At 60.0% G+C, this 15,722-nt stretch overlaps 1 protein-coding gene across 2 annotated transcripts in view; it reads right to left on the bottom strand.

Moving 5' to 3' along the window:
* PHF23 (PHD finger protein 23) overlaps positions 1–13,337 on the bottom strand; it is a 28,820-nt gene extending 15,483 nt beyond the window's left edge. The window contains exons 1-3 of one of the 2 annotated variants that reach the window (XM_082252809.1): positions 13,144–13,337; positions 9,260–9,291; positions 8,981–9,079 (exon numbers count right to left, since the gene is read on the bottom strand). In XM_082252809.1, coding sequence (XP_082108935.1) covers positions 8,981–9,079; positions 9,260–9,291; positions 13,144–13,186 — 174 coding nt within the window. In that variant the 5' untranslated portion in view covers positions 13,187–13,337. The remainder of the gene's footprint in view (positions 1–8,980; positions 9,080–9,259; positions 9,292–13,143) is intronic. The other variant, XM_082252810.1, reaches the window with a different exon arrangement.
* Between the last annotated feature and the right edge of the window lie 2,385 nt (positions 13,338–15,722).

The raw sequence follows: 15,722 nt of genomic DNA, 5'->3' as shown, positions 1-15,722 counted from the left end.
GATGGGTCGTTCACTGTGCCAGGAGCGTTACCTGGCTGAACGCTCGATGGCAGACTGGGAAGCCACTGACCCACGACCTGCGACCAGGGGGATCAGCCCGAGACCCAGTCCGCATGATCCTCTTCGTCCGAAGAACTAACTAATGCTGACAAAAATAACAGCTAAGCAAAGGTAGAGAGAAAACTCAAACAAAACATCAAAAAGAAGAAAGAGTCTGGGACAAAAAGCCCCAGCACAGAGAGAGCCAGCCACTCCTGACAAGCTAGACATTAAAACTGAGATATGGTTGCAGGAAGTAGGAGGGTATTGACTGAGGGGACCACCCCTTGAGGGTGGGATATGTTAAAGCTTTATTGTTAACATATTCTGTTGCCTAGCTACTCCTTCGGAGCAAAGTCTAATACCCCATATGTGACGAATATGAAGAGGCGGCGACTGTCGGAGGACGTAAGAGAAACAGTGTTACTCACCCAGCCAACCTCTGCCTCTCTCGCAGAACATACCCGCTGCTGTGGAGAAGAAGCATGAACTGGCCCTTCTCCTGGGAGTCCTTTCAGCCGCTGGAGAGAAGACAGGGTGGTGGGGCTCACTTCGTCAGGCTGTTGGGGATCTGGGCCGACTGTCCAGCATCCCCGGGGTGTACAGATGAAGACTGTAGCTTTTGCAGGTGCTGGGCAGAGGTTGGTAACACTCTGCCCTGTTGCCAGCTCTTCTGCTGGGTTGGGGTTTGCGAATACTACCCCCAGAAACTGGTTGGGGGTCTGCTGTAGAGAGGAGGGATCGCCTACCTCCTCCTCCTGGTATTCCTGCGGGACAGGTTGGGGATCTGGACCAGCCATCCAGCATCCCTGTAGGTCTGGTGCAGAGACCGCGGTCCCATCTGTACCATTGGGGTCAGGGCTGTTGTCTCCCTGTGGTTGGGGAGAAGGATTAGTTGTCTCCTCTCCCTGGAAGGTACACTGCTGCTGGGAAGGAAGGACGACACCTTCGGCTCCCTGTAACTCCTGCTGTAGCTGGGGATCTGGGCCGGCTGCCCAGCCTCCCTGTAGGGCCGGTAAAGAGACCTCGGTCCCATCTCCACCTGCCATCGGTGGGTCTTCACAGTACCACCAGTCTGTATTGTCTCTCCAACTCAAGGGTTGTGGGTCTGGATCTGCCACCCAGGACTCCGGCTCTGCTTGCAGGGTAGATTGGGGTGGAATGGAGCAGAGCACGCGTTGGTAGTCCTGCTCCAGTTCCCACTCCATTGTGACCAGATGAATCAGGTCTGACCCCAAGTCATTCGCTTTGGGGAAACCCAGTAGGGCTTCCCTGGTGTCCAGGATTTCCCAGCGCCGAAACTCTGCTGGACATCCAAAGTTCCTCTTCTCAAAGGCCTCCCACAGCAAGCCCGGGCCACTATAGTCCTCACCTTCCGGCATATTGTCATCAGCCATCCAATGGTCGTGCCGGGTGGCGTACCACTTTAGTGCCCGGTAAGCTTCATCCAGCCACAACTCCTTCCAAATCAGGTTCCACAGCTCCGTCACCCACTCATCCAGGGGTTGCTCTCCTAGGAAAGGTAACCGCAGGGCAACGTATACCTGGAACCGCTGTTCTTCACTGGGAAGGTTCTCTCTCCGCCTCCACTGCACATTCTCTAAGGCCTCATACCACATTTCCTTTCTAGTGAAATCTCTCCAGTCCAGTATGGCTTCCTCTGATACAGGCCCATCCTGTTGGACCAAGTGTTGCTGCAACCTCCAGAGAAACTCCTCCTCATATGGGGACGCTGCACGGGTGTTAGCTCGCTCCATAACGTTACCGGTGTCTCCGAGCTGCTTCTCCTCACACTAGGACGCCATCCCACCAATGTAACGGAACAGGGCACCCCTGACCAGGTACCTCCGTTGACAGATGCTCCTAGTGCTTCCCGAGGGGCTCCAAGCACTCCACCAGACACCGTAACCACCTCAGACCCCACGAACCGCCGCAGCTTGGTTAGAGTCTCGCAATCTCCTACCCACCCTGGACCTACGACAAGGCTCCAGGTTCCTGTGGGTGAACCTCTCTTTCCCCAGAGAGTGCAGCAGAACAAGCTCTACACAAGCTCTTACAAGATTATCCAAGGGAGTATGGAGGACATAGCAATCCCTTGCAGCAGATTCCCCCAATAAGAGACAGAACTCTAGATTAGGGTGAAGGAACTCTACAACAACTTTATTGAACAAGACTTATATACAGAATTTGGAACATCCCGCCCCCAACAACCGCTTTCCTATTGGTCAATTGTAAAGTACCTGTGGTTTCCTTCAGGTCCTCCTTAGCCATGCAAATGAGGACTTGAAAATGAGTCAGCAGGGATTGGTCGGATAGTTTGACCAGAAGGACTGCCATGTGCAATGAGACAGAAGCCCCCAGGGGGCAATCAATGTACACAATAGCCAGACACAGAACAATGGGAGGTCATTAACACTTAATGAGACAGGGCAATCCATATTCCCAATACACAAACATGGAAAACCTGTCTGACATGGAAAGATATGTAATATACACAGCATGTAGGAAGAACAGATTTCATGGCAATGGGAATAAATCTTTATATTCCTATATGGAGATATTGCTGACAAATATGAAGCAATCCAAACCATTACTTATCTGTCCCCCCCAGAGAGAGCCTCGATACCTCCCCCACCAAGAGAATGGACCCCCCCCCCCCCAGAGAGCCTCAATACCTCCCCCCACACCAAGAGAATGGACCCCCCCCAGAGAGCCTCAATACCTCCCCCACACCAAGAGAATGGACCACCCCCAGAGAGCCTCAATACCTCCCCCACACCAAGAGAATAGACTCCCCCCAGAGAGCCTCGATACCTCCCCCCCACCAAGAGAATGGACCACCCCCAGAGAGCCTCAATACCTCCCCCACACCAAGAGAATGGACCACCCCAGAGAGCCTCAATACCTCCCCCCCACCAAGAGAATGGACCCCCCCAGAGAGCCTCGATACCTCCCCCCACCAAGAGAATGGACCCCCCCAGAGAGCCTCAATACCTCCCCCACACCAAGAGAATGGACCCCCCCAGAGAGCCTCAATACCTCCCCCACACCAAGAGAATGGACCCCCCCAGAGAGCCTCAATACCTCCCCCACACCAAGAGAATGGACCCCCCCAGAGAGACTCAATACCTCCCCCCCACCAAGAGAATGGACCCCCCAGAGAGCCTTGATACCTCCCCCCCACCAAGAGAATGGACCCCCCCAGAGAGCCTTGATACCTCCCCCCCCACCAAGAGAATGGACCCCCCCCCCAGAGAGCATCAATACCTCCCCCACACCAAGAGAATGGACCACCCCCCCCCAGAGAGCATCAATACCTCCCCCACACCAAGAGAATGGACCACCCCCCCCCAGAGAGCCTCAATACCTCCCCCCCACCAAGAGAATGGACCCCCCCCAGAGAGCCTTGATACCTCCCCCCCACCAAGAGAATGGACCCCCCAGAGAGCCTCGATACCTCCCCCCACCAAGAGAATGGACCACCCCCCCAGAGAGCCTCGATACCTCCCCCACACCAAGAGAATGGACCCCCCCAGAGAGCCTCGATAGCTCCCCCCCACCAAGAGAATGGACCACCCCAGAGAGCCTCGATACCTCCCCCCCACCAAGAGAATGGACCCCCCCCCAGAGAGCCTCGATAGCTCCCCCTCACCAAGAGAGCCTGGATAGCTCCCCCCCACCAAGAGAATGGACCCCCCCCCCAGAGAGCCTCGATAGCTCCCCCTCACCAAGAGAGCCTCGATAGCTCCCCCCCACCAAGAGAATGGACCCCCCCCCCAGAGAGCCTCAATACCTCCCCCCCCACCAAGAGAATGGACCCCCCCCAGAGAGCCTGGATACCTCCCCCCCACCAAGAGAATGGACCCCCCCCCCCAGAGAGCCTGGATACCTCCCCCCCACCAAGAGAATGGAGCCCCCCCCCCCCAGAGAGCCTGGATACCTCCCCCCCACCAAGAGAATGGAGCCCCCCCCAGAGAGCCTGGATACCTCCCCCCCACCAAGAGAATGGAGCCCCCCCCCAGAGAGCCTGGATACCCCCCCCCACCAAGAGAATGGAGCCCCCCCCCAGAGAGCCTCGATACCTCCCCCCCCCACCAAGAGAATGGACCACCCCAGAGAGCCTCGATACCTCCCCCCCACCAAGAGAGCCTCGATACCTCCCCCCCACCAAGAGAATGGACCCCCCCCCCCCAGAGAGCCTGGATACCTCCCCCCCCACCAAGAGAATGGACCCCCCCAGAGAGCCTGGATACCTCCCCCCCCACCAAGAGAATGGACGACCCCCCCAGAGAGCCTCAATACCTCCCCCCCACCAAGAGAATGGACCCCCCCAGAGAGCCTCGATACCTCCCCCCACCAAGAGAGCCTCGATACCCCCCCCCCCCCACCAAGAGAGCCTCGATACCTCCCCCCCACCAAGAGAATGGACCCCCCCAGAGAGCCTGGATACCTCCCCCCCCCACCAAGAGAATGGAGCCCCCCCCCCAGAGAGCCTGGATACCCCCCCCACCAAGAGAATGGAGCCCCCCCCCCAGAGAGCCTCGATACCTCCCCCCCACCAAGAGAATGGTCCACCCCAGAGAGCCTCGATACCTCCCCCCCACCAAGAGAGCCTCGATACCTCCCCCCCACCAAGAGAATGGACCCCCCCCCCCAGAGAGCCTGGATACCTCCCCCCCACCAAGAGAATGGAGCCCCCCCCCCAGAGAGCCTGGATACCCCCCCCCACCCAAGAGAATGGACCCCCCCAGAGAGCCTCAATACCTCCCCCCCACCAAGAGAATGGACCCCCCCAGAGAGCCTCGATACCTCCCCCCCCCACCAAGAGAGCCTCGATACCTCCCCCCCACCAAGAGAGCCTCGATACCTCCCCCCCACCAAGAGAATGGACCCCCCAGAGAGTCTCGATACCACCCCCCCACCAAGAGAATGGACCCCCCCAGAGAGCCTCGATACCTCCCCCCCACCAAGAGAATAGACTACCCCCAGAGAGCCTCGATACCTCCACCCCACCAAGAGAATAGACCCCCCCCCCCCCCCCCCCCCCCCCCCCAAGAGAGCCTGGTTACCTCCACCCCACCAAGAGAATAGACCCCCCCCCTGAGAGCCTCGATACCTCCCCCCTACCAAGATAATGGACCCCCCCAGAGAGCCTCCATACCTCTACCCCACCAAAAGAATAGACCCCCCCCCAGAGAGGCTCGATAGCACCCCCCACCAAGAGAATAGACCCCCCCTCCAGAGAGCCACCAACAGAACAGATCCTCCGGAGAGCCTCGATACCTCCCACCCCATCAACAGAACAGATCCTCCAGAGAGCCTCGATACCTCCCCCCCACCAAGAGAATGGACCCCCCCAGAGAGCCTCAACTTCCCCCCACTAATATAATGAAACCCCAGAGAGCCTCAACTACCCCGCCCCCCACAACCAGAGAACGGACCCCCCCAGAGATACTCAACTCCTCCCACCCAGAGAACGGACCCCCCCAGAGAGCCTCAACTCCTCCCACCCAGAGAACAGACCCCCCAGAGATCCTCAACTCCTCCCACCCAGAGAACGGACCCCCCAGAGATCCTCAACTCCTCCCACCCAGAGAACGGACCCCCCAGAGATCCTCAACTCCTCCCACCCAGAGAACGGACCCCCCAGAGATCCTCAACTCCTCCCACCCAGAGAACAGACCCCCCAGAGATCCTCAACTCCTCCCACCCAGAGAACGGACCACCCCAGAGATCCTCAACTCCTCCCACCCAGAGAACGGACCCCCCAGAGATCCTCAACTCCTCCTCCACCCAGAGAACGGACCCCCCCAGAGAGCCTCAACTCCTCCCACCCAGAGAACGGACCCCCAGAGATCAACTCCTCCCCCACCCAGAGAACGGACCCCCCAGAGAGCCTCAACTCCCCCCCACCCAGAGATCCTCAACTCCTCCCACCCAGAGAACGGACCCCCCCCCCAGAGATCCTCAACTCCTCCTCCACCCAGAGAACGGACCCCCCAGAGATCCTCAACTCCTCCCACCAGAGAACGGACCCCCCCAGAGATCCTCAACTCCTCCCACCCAGAGAACGGACCCCCCCCAGAGATCCTCAACTCCTCCCACCCAGAGAACGGACCCCCCCCAGAGATCCTCAACTCCTCCCACCCAGAGAACGGACCCCCCCAGAGATCCTCAACTCCTCCCACCCAGAGAACGGACCCCCCCAGAGATCCTCAACTCCTCCCACCCAGAGAACGGACCCCCCAGAGATCCTCAACTCCTCCCACCCAGAGAACGGACCCCCCCAGAGATCCTCAACTCCTCCCACCCAGAGAACGGACCCCCCAGAGAGCCTCAACTCCTCCCACCCAGAGAACGGACCCTCCAGAGATCAACTCCTCCCCCACCCAGAGAACCTCAACTCCTCCCCCACCCAGAGAACGGACCCTCCAGAGATCCTCAACTCCTCCCACCCAGAGAACGGACCCTCCAGAGATCCTCAACTCCTCCCACCCAGAGAACGGACCCCCCCAGAGAGCCTCAACTCCTCCCACCCAGAGAACGGACCCCCCAGAGATCCTCAACTCCTCCCACCAGAGAACGGACCCCCCAGAGAGCCTCAACTCCCCCCCACCCAGAGAACGGACCCCCAGAGATCCTCAACTCCTCCCACCCAGAGAACAGACCCCCCAGAGATTCTCAACTCCTCCTCCACCCAGAGAACGGACCCCCCCAGAGAGCCTCAACTCCTCCCACCCAGAGAACGGACCCCCAGGGATCAACTCCTCCCCCACCCAGAGAACGGACCCCCCCAGAGAGCCTCAACTCCTCCCACCCAGAGAACGGACCCCCAGGGATCAACTCCTCCCCCACCCAGAGAACGGACCCCCCAGAGAGCCTCAACTCCTCCCACCCAGAGAACGGACCCCCCAGAGATCCTCAACTCCTCCCACCCAGAGAACGGACCCCCCAGAGAGCCTCAACTCCCCCCCACCCAGAGAACCTCAACTCCTCCCACCCAGAGATCCTCAACTCCTCCCACCCAGAGAACGGACCCCCCCAGAGATCCTCAACTCCTCCCACCCAGAGAACGGACCTTCCAGAGATCCTCAACTCCTCCCACCCAGAGAACGGACCCCCCAGAGATCCTCAACTCCTCCCCACCCAGAGAACCTCAACTCCTCCCACCCAGAGATCCTCAACTCCTCCCACCCAGAGAACGGACCCCCCCAGAGATCCTCAACTCCTCCCACCCAGAGAACCTCAACTCCTCCCACCCAGAGATCCTCAACTCCTCCCACCCAGAGAACGGACCCCCCCAGAGAGCCTCAACTCCCCCCCACCCAGAGAACCTCAACTCCTCCCACCCAGAGATCCTCAACTCCTCCCACCCAGAGAACGGACCCCCCCAGAGATCCTCAACTCCTCCCACCCAGAGAACGGACCTTCCAGAGATCCTCAACTCCTCCCACCCAGAGAACGGACCCCCCAGAGATCCTCAACTCCTCCCACCCAGAGAACGGACCCCCCAGAGATCCTCAACTCCTCCCACCCAGAGAACGGACCCCCCAGAGATCCTCAACTCCTCCCACCCAGAGAACGGACGCTCCAGAGAACCTCAACTCCTCCCACCCAGAGAACGGACCCCCCAGAGATCCTCAACTCCTCCCACCCAGAGAACGGACCCCCCAGAGATCCTCAACTCCTCCCACCCAGAGAACGGACGCTCCAGAGAACCTCAACTCCTCCCACCCAGAGATCCTCCACTCCCCCCACCCAGAGAACGGACCCCCCAGAGATCCTCAACTCCTCCCCCTACCCAGAGAACGGACCCGCCAGAGATCCTCAACTCCTCCCACCCAGAGATCCTCAACTCCTCCCACCAGAGAACGGACCCTCCAGAGATCCTCAACTCCTCCCACCCAGAGAACGGACCCCCCAGAGATCCTCAACTCCTCCCACCCAGAGAACGGACCCCCCAGAGATCCTCAACTCCTCCCACCCAGAGAACGGACCCCCCAGAGATCCTCAACTCCTCCCACCCAGAGAACGGACGCTCCAGAGAACCTCAACTCCTCCCACCCAGAGAACGGACCCCCCAGAGATCCTCAACTCCTCCCACCCAGAGAACGGAAGAGAACGGACCCCCCAGAGATCCTCAACTCCTCCCACCCAGAGAACGGACGCTCCAGAGAACCTCAACTCCTCCCACCCAGAGATCCTCCACTCCCCCCACCCAGAGAACGGACCCCCCAGAGATCCTCAACTCCTCCCCCTACCCAGAGAACGGACCCGCCAGAGATCCTCAACTCCTCCCACCCAGAGATCCTCAACTCCTCCCACCAGAGAACGGACCCTCCAGAGATCCTCAACTCCTCCCACCAGAGAACCTCAACTCCTCCCACCCAGAGATCCTCAACTCCTCCCACCCAGAGATCCTCAACTCCTCCCACCCAGAGAACGGACCCCCCAGAGATCCTCAACTCCTCCTCCACCCAGAGAACGGACCCCCCCAGAGAGCCTCAACTCCTCCCACCCAGAGAACGGACCCCCAGAGATCAACTCCTCCCCCACCCAGAGAACGGACCCCCCAGAGAGCCTCAACTCCCCCCCACCCAGAGATCCTCAACTCCTCCCACCCAGAGAACGGACCCCCCAGAGATCCTCAACTCCTCCCACCAGAGAAAGGACCCCCCCAGAGATCCTCAACTCCTCCCACCCAGAGAACGGACCTTCCAGAGATCCTCAACTCCTCCCCCACCCAGAGAACGGACCTTCCAGAGATCCTCAACTCCTCCCACCCAGAGATCCTCAACTCCTCCCCCACCCAGAGATTCTCAACTCCTCCCACCCAGACGATGATGCAAACAGAGACCCCCATCAGTCACCAGCAGGGAAAGGGGCAGAACCACCACCTGCCCCTGAGGAAGAAAAATTTACCCCCCCCCCGGTCACTCACCTCCTTGCTGGGTGGGGGGATGTACCCGGCGTACGCCAAAACAAAGCTGCAGAATCGGTTGAAGTCCTCCACGGTGCGGGAACGTTTCTGGGGGGGCTGCTGGGGGGAGAGCGGGGGTTATTATATTACCAAACCCCTCCCCCATTCACAATACAAATCACATGACCCCCCTCCCCCCATTCACAATACAAATCACATGACCCCCCTCCCCCATTCACAATACAAATCACATGACACCCCTCCCCCATTCACAATACAAATCACAGAATGTCTACTTACCTCTGCCGCCGACTTCACCTCCGCCGACGTATCTGAGGAGAGAGAGATCTGTTATTACCCCGAAATATTCCCCCCCCCCCCCATCTACTACCCCCCACCCCCCCTCCATCACCATCTACTACCCCCCACCCCCCCTCCATCTACTACCCCCCACCCCCCCTCCATCACCATCTACTACCCCCCACCCCCCTCCATCTACTACCCCCCACCCCCCCTCATCACCATCTACTACCCCCCACCCCCCCTCCATCTACTACCCCCCACCCCCCCTCCATCACCATCTACTACCCCCCACCCCCCCTCCATCTACTACCCCCCACCCCCCCTCCATCACCATCTACTACCCCCCACCCCCCTCCAAGACAATCTACTACACCCCACCCCCCTCCATCACAATCTACTACCCCCCACCCCCCCTCCATCACAATCTACTACCCCCCCTCCATCACAATCTACTACCCCCCACCCCCCCTCCATCACAATCTACTACCCCCCACCCCCCCTCCATCACAATCTACTACCCCCCACCATCACAATCTACTACCCCCCACCCCCCTCCATCACAATCTACTACCCCCCACCCCCCTCCATCACAATCTACTACCCCCCACCATCACAAATCTACTACCCCCCCACACCCCCCTCCATCACAATCTACTACCCCCCACCATCACAATCTACTACCCCCCACCCCCCCCTCCATCACAATCTACTACCCCCCTCCATCACAATCTCCCACCCCCCCATCACAATCTACTACCCCCCACCCCCCCTCCATCACAATCTACTACCCCCCCACCATCACAATCTACTACCCCCCACCCCCCTCCATCACAATCTACTACCCCCCACCCCCCTCCATCACAATCTACTACCCCCCACCATCACAATCTACTACCCCCCACCCCCCTCCATCACAATCTACTACCCCCCACCATCACAATCTACTACCCCACCCCCCCTCCATCACAATCTACTACCCCCCACCATCACAATCTACTACCCCCCACCCCCCTCCATCACAATCTACTACCCCCCACCATCACAATCTACTACCCCCCACCCCCCTCCATCACAATCTACTACCCCCCACCATCACAATCTACTACCCCCCACCCCCCCTCCATCACAATCTACTACCCCCCACCATCACAATCTACCCCCCACCCCCCCTCCATCTACTACCCCCCACCCCCCCTCCATCACCATCTACTACCCCCCACCCCCCCTCCATCTACTACCCCCCACCCCCCTCCATCACCATCTACTACCCCCCACCCCCCCTCCATCACCATCTACTACCCCCCACCCCCCCTCCATCTACTACCCCCCACCCCCCCTCCATCACCATCTACTACCCCCCCACCCCCCTCCATCTACTACCCCCCACCCCCCCTCCATCACCATCTACTACCCCCCACCCCCCCTCCATCTACTACCCCCCACCCCCCCTCCATCACCATCTACTACCCCCCACCCCCCCTCCAAGACAATCTACTACACCCCACCCCCCTCCATCACAATCTACTACCCCCCACCCCCCCTCCATCACAATCTACTACCCCCCCCTCCATCACAATCTACTACCCCCCACCCCCCCTCCATCACAATCTACTACCCCCCACCCCCCCTCCATCACAATCTACTACCCCCCACCATCACAATCTACTACCCCCCACCCCCCCTCCATCACAATCTACTACCCCCCACCCCCCTCCATCACAATCTACTACCCCCCACCATCACAATCTACTACCCCCCACCCCCCTCCATCACAATCTACTACCCCCCACCATCACAATCTACTACCCCCCACCCCCCCTCCATCACAATCTACTACCCCCCACCATCACAATCTACTACCCCCCACCCCCCTCCATCACAATCTACTACCCCCCACCATCACAATCTACTACCCCCCACCCCCCCTCCATCACAATCTACTACCCCCCACCATCACAATCTACTACCCCCCACCCCCCCTCCATCACCATCTACTACCCCCCACCCCCCCTCCATCTACTACCCCCCACCCCCCCTCCATCACCATCTACTACCCCCCACCCCCCCTCCATCACCATCTACTACCCCCCACCCCCCCTCCATCACCATCTACTACCCCCCACCCCCCCTCCAAGACAATCTACACACCCCACCCCCCCTCCATCACAATCTACTACCCCCCACCCCCCCCTCCATCACAATCTACTACCCCCCACCCCCCCTCCATCACAATCTACTACCCCCCACCCCCCCCTCCATCACAATCTACTACCCCCCACCATCACAATCTACTACCCCCCACCCCCCCCTCCATCACAATCTACTACCCCCCACCATCACAATCTACTACCCCCCACCCCCCCTCCATCACAATCTACTACCCCCCACCATCACAATCTACTACCCCCCACCCCCCCTCCATCACAATCTACTACCCCCCACCATCACAATCTACTACCCCCCACCCCCCCACCATCACAATCTACTACCCCCCTCCATCACAATCTACTACCCCCCACCCCCCCTCCATCACAATCTACTACCCCCCACCCCCCCTCCATCACAATCTACTACCCCCCACCCCCCCTCCATCACAATCTACTACCCCCCACCCCCCTCCATCACAATCTACTACCCCCCACCCCCCCTCCATAACAATCTACTACCCCCCACCCCCCCTCCATCACAATCTACTACCCCCCACCCCCCCTCCATCACAATCTACTACCCCCCACCCCCCCTCCATCACAATCTACTACCCCCCACTCCCCCTCCATCACCATCTACTACCCCCCACCCCCCTCCATACCTACCTCTCCCCCCCCTCCATCTACTACCCCTCCCCCCATCACTTCCCCCCCACCCCCCTCCATCACCATCTACTACCCCCCACCCCCCCTCCATCACCATCTACTACCCCCCACCCCCCTCCATACCTACCTCTCCCCCCCCCTCCATCTACTACCCCTCCCCCCCATCACTTCCCCCCCACCCCCCTCCATCACCATCTACTACCCCCCACCCCCCCTCCATCACAATCTACTACCCCCCACCCCCCCTCCATCACCATCTACTACCCCCCACCCCCCCTCCATCACAATCTACTACCCCCCACCCCCCCTCCATCACAATCTACTACCCCCCACCCCCCCTCCATCACAATCTACTACCCCCCACCATCACAATCTACTACCCCCCACCCCCCTCCATCACAATCTACTACCCCCCACCCCCCTCCATCACAATCTACTACCCCCCACCCCCCCATCACAATCTACTACCCCCACCCCCCCTCCATCACAATCTACTACCCCCCACCCCCCTCCATCACAATCTACTACCCCCCCACCCCCCCTCCATCTACTACCCCCCACCCCCCCTCCATCACAATCTACTACCCCCCACCCCCCTCCATCACAATCTACTACCCCCCCACCCCCCCTCCATCTACTACCCCCCACCCCCCTCCATCACAATCTACTACCCCCCACCCCCCTCCATCACAATCTACTACCCCCCCACCCCCCTCCATCTACTACCCCCCACCCCCCCTCCATACCTACCTCTCCCCCCCCTCCATCTACTACCCCTCCCCCCCATCACTTCCCCCCCATCCCCCCTCCATCATCACCCCGATGTCCCCCCCCTCATCATCTGCACCTCCCCTCCCCCTCTCCGGTCTATTTACCTCAGTGCTCTCCCCCCATCTACTACCCCTCCCCCCTCACCATACCAACCCCCTTCCCACCCCCTCCATCACCACCAACTACCCCCCCCCCCATATCTTCTTCACCTCCCCTCACCCCCTCCGGTTTATTTACCTCAGTGCCCCCCTCACCCCTCCGGTCAGTCCCCCTCCCCCTCTCCGGGGCTCCACCTACCTCCCGGGCTCTCACTGGCCTCCCCCATGGCCTCCTCCAGCATGCCGGGCTCCGGGGGGCCCTCCAGGGGCCACAATCTGTCCGGTCACCGCACTGCCTGCCGGGAGCCGCCCGCCGCCTCATGGGACTTGTAGTCCCGTCACCCCGCCTTCCCGCCCGGCGTTCTCCACCACGCCTACTCTGCGCGTCATACCATCGGCTCCGCCCTACTTTACCTTTATTGGGACACGCCTTCTGCATGCGTCAGCGCTTGTCTACTCCTAACCCCGCCCCTATTCATCTCCCACAATGCAACGCCCAAGAACATGGCCGCCATAGCTCCTCCCACTTCCGACATATTGACGGTAGCCAGCGGACGACTTCCGCCCTTCACGGAGGGGCGGGTCTATGCAGAAGGGCGTGACAATAACAGCCCGCCCATCGCGGACATTACCCTCACTCTCCGCCCCTTACCACTCCTCCCGTGTCCTTATACCCTCCCACCTTAGCGCACCGACCCCGCCTACCTCGCTCTGTCCCAAGTTCCCAACCCCGCCCTCCTCGCCCCTCCCCTCAACTCTGCCTTAAAGGAGACCTGACACCAAATATTCACTGACATTTGTGACAGACCCTCCGCCGGGTGTTTATTACCCCCCCGGAATAGACTCCGCCCCCTGCATCCTCCGCAGGGTATTTATTACCCCCGATATAGACACCGCCCCCCTGTACCCCTGCCGGGTGTTTATTACCCCTCCCCCCAGACATATACCCCGTACCCTCTGCCGGGTGTTTATTACCCCTCCCCCCAGACATATACCCCATACCCTCTGCCGGGTGTTTATTACCCCTCCCCCAGACATATACCCCGTACCCTCTGCCGGGTGTTTATTACCCCTCCCCCCAGACATATACCCCCATACCCTCTGCCGGGTGTTTATTACCCCTCCCCCAGACATATACCCCCATACCCTCTGCCGGGTGTTTATTACCCCTCCCCCAGACATATACCCCGTACCCTCTGCCGGGTGTTTATTACCCCTCCCCCCAGACATATACCCCCATACCCTCTGCCGGGTGTTTATTACCCCTCCCCCCAGACATATACCCCATACCCTCTGCCGGGTGTTTATTACCCCTCCCCCAGACATATACCCCGTACCCTCTGCCGGGTGTTTATTACCCCTCCCCCCAGACATATACCCCCATACCCTCTGCCGGGTGTTTATTACCCCTCCCCCCAGACATATACCCCCATACCCTCTGCCGGGTGTTTATTACCCCTCCCCCAGACATATACCCCCATACCCTCTGCCGGGTGTTTATTACCCCTCCCCCAGACATATACCCCGTACCCTCTGCCGGGTGTTTATTACCCCTCCCCCCAGACATATACCCCCATACCCTCTGCCAGGTGTTTATCACCCCTCAGAGGTCACATGACCCCCCTGATATTTAGCAATGTGCAGAACTCTGGAACAGCCAATCCCAGTGAAGTCTAATGGTGCCGATATAGAAGGGGGGACAGGAGAGACTTTGGGTGGGAGGGGAAAGGTTCAGGGGGTGGGGATTGAGGTGGGGTGGGGGGGGAATAGGGTGAGGTGGGTAGAATAGAGAGAGGTGGGGGGGGGGGTGGGGAATAAGGTGAAGTGGAGGGGGAATAGAGAGAGGCGGGGTGTGGAATAAAGTGAGGTGGGGGGTGGGGAATAGGGTGACGTGGGGGGCAATAGGGTAAGGTGGGGGGGGGAGAGGTGGGGGTGAGGAGGGAATAGAGAGAGGTGGGGGGGGAGAATAGGGTGAGGTAGGGGGAATAGGGTGAGGTGGGAAGAATAGAGAGAGGTGGGGGGGGGATAGGGTGAGGTAGGGGGGAATAGGGTGAGGTGGGGAATAGAGAGAGGTGGGGGGGAATAGGGTGAGGTAGGGGGGAATAGGGTGAGGTAGGGGGAATAGGGTGAGGTGGGAAGAATAGAGAGAGGTGGGGGGGGGGATAGGGTGAGGTAGGGGGGAATAGGGTGAGGTGGGGAATAGAGAGAGGTGGGGGGGAATAGGGTGAGGTAGGGGGGAATAGGGTGAGGGGGGGGAACAGGGTGAGGTAGGGGGAATAGAGAGAGGTGGGGGTGGAATAGGGTGAGGCAGGGGTGGGGAAAGGGTGAGGTGGGGGGCAATAGGGTGAGGTTGGGGGGATAGGGTGAGATAGGGGGAAAGGGTGAGGGGTGGGGAATAGGATGAGGCGAGGGGGTGAATAAGGAGAGGTTGGGGGATAGGGTTAGGCAGGGGGGGGGAAATAGGGAGAGGTGGGGGGAATAGAGTGAGGGGGAATAGGGAGAGGTGGGGGGATAGGATGAAGTGGGGGGTGGGGAATAGGCTGAGGTGGGGGAGGAATAGGGAGAGGTGGGGGGAGTAGGGTGAGGTGGGGGGGAATAGGCTGAGGTGGGGGAGGAATAGGGTGAGATGGGGGGAGTAGGGTGAGGTGGGGGGGGGGAAGGGTGAAGCGGGGGAATAGGGTGAGGCGGGGAATAGGGTGAGGCGGGGAATAGGGTGAAGCGGGGGAATAGGGTGGGGGGGAATAGGGTGAGGCGGGGGAATAGGGTGGGGGGGAATAG

This window comes from Pelophylax lessonae (genome assembly GCF_965119305.1).
Source record: "Pelophylax lessonae genome assembly, chromosome: 4".
In the NCBI taxonomy this organism is placed as follows: Eukaryota; Metazoa; Chordata; class Amphibia; order Anura; family Ranidae; genus Pelophylax; species Pelophylax lessonae.
This window is presented reverse-complemented; position numbering and strand designations above follow the sequence as displayed.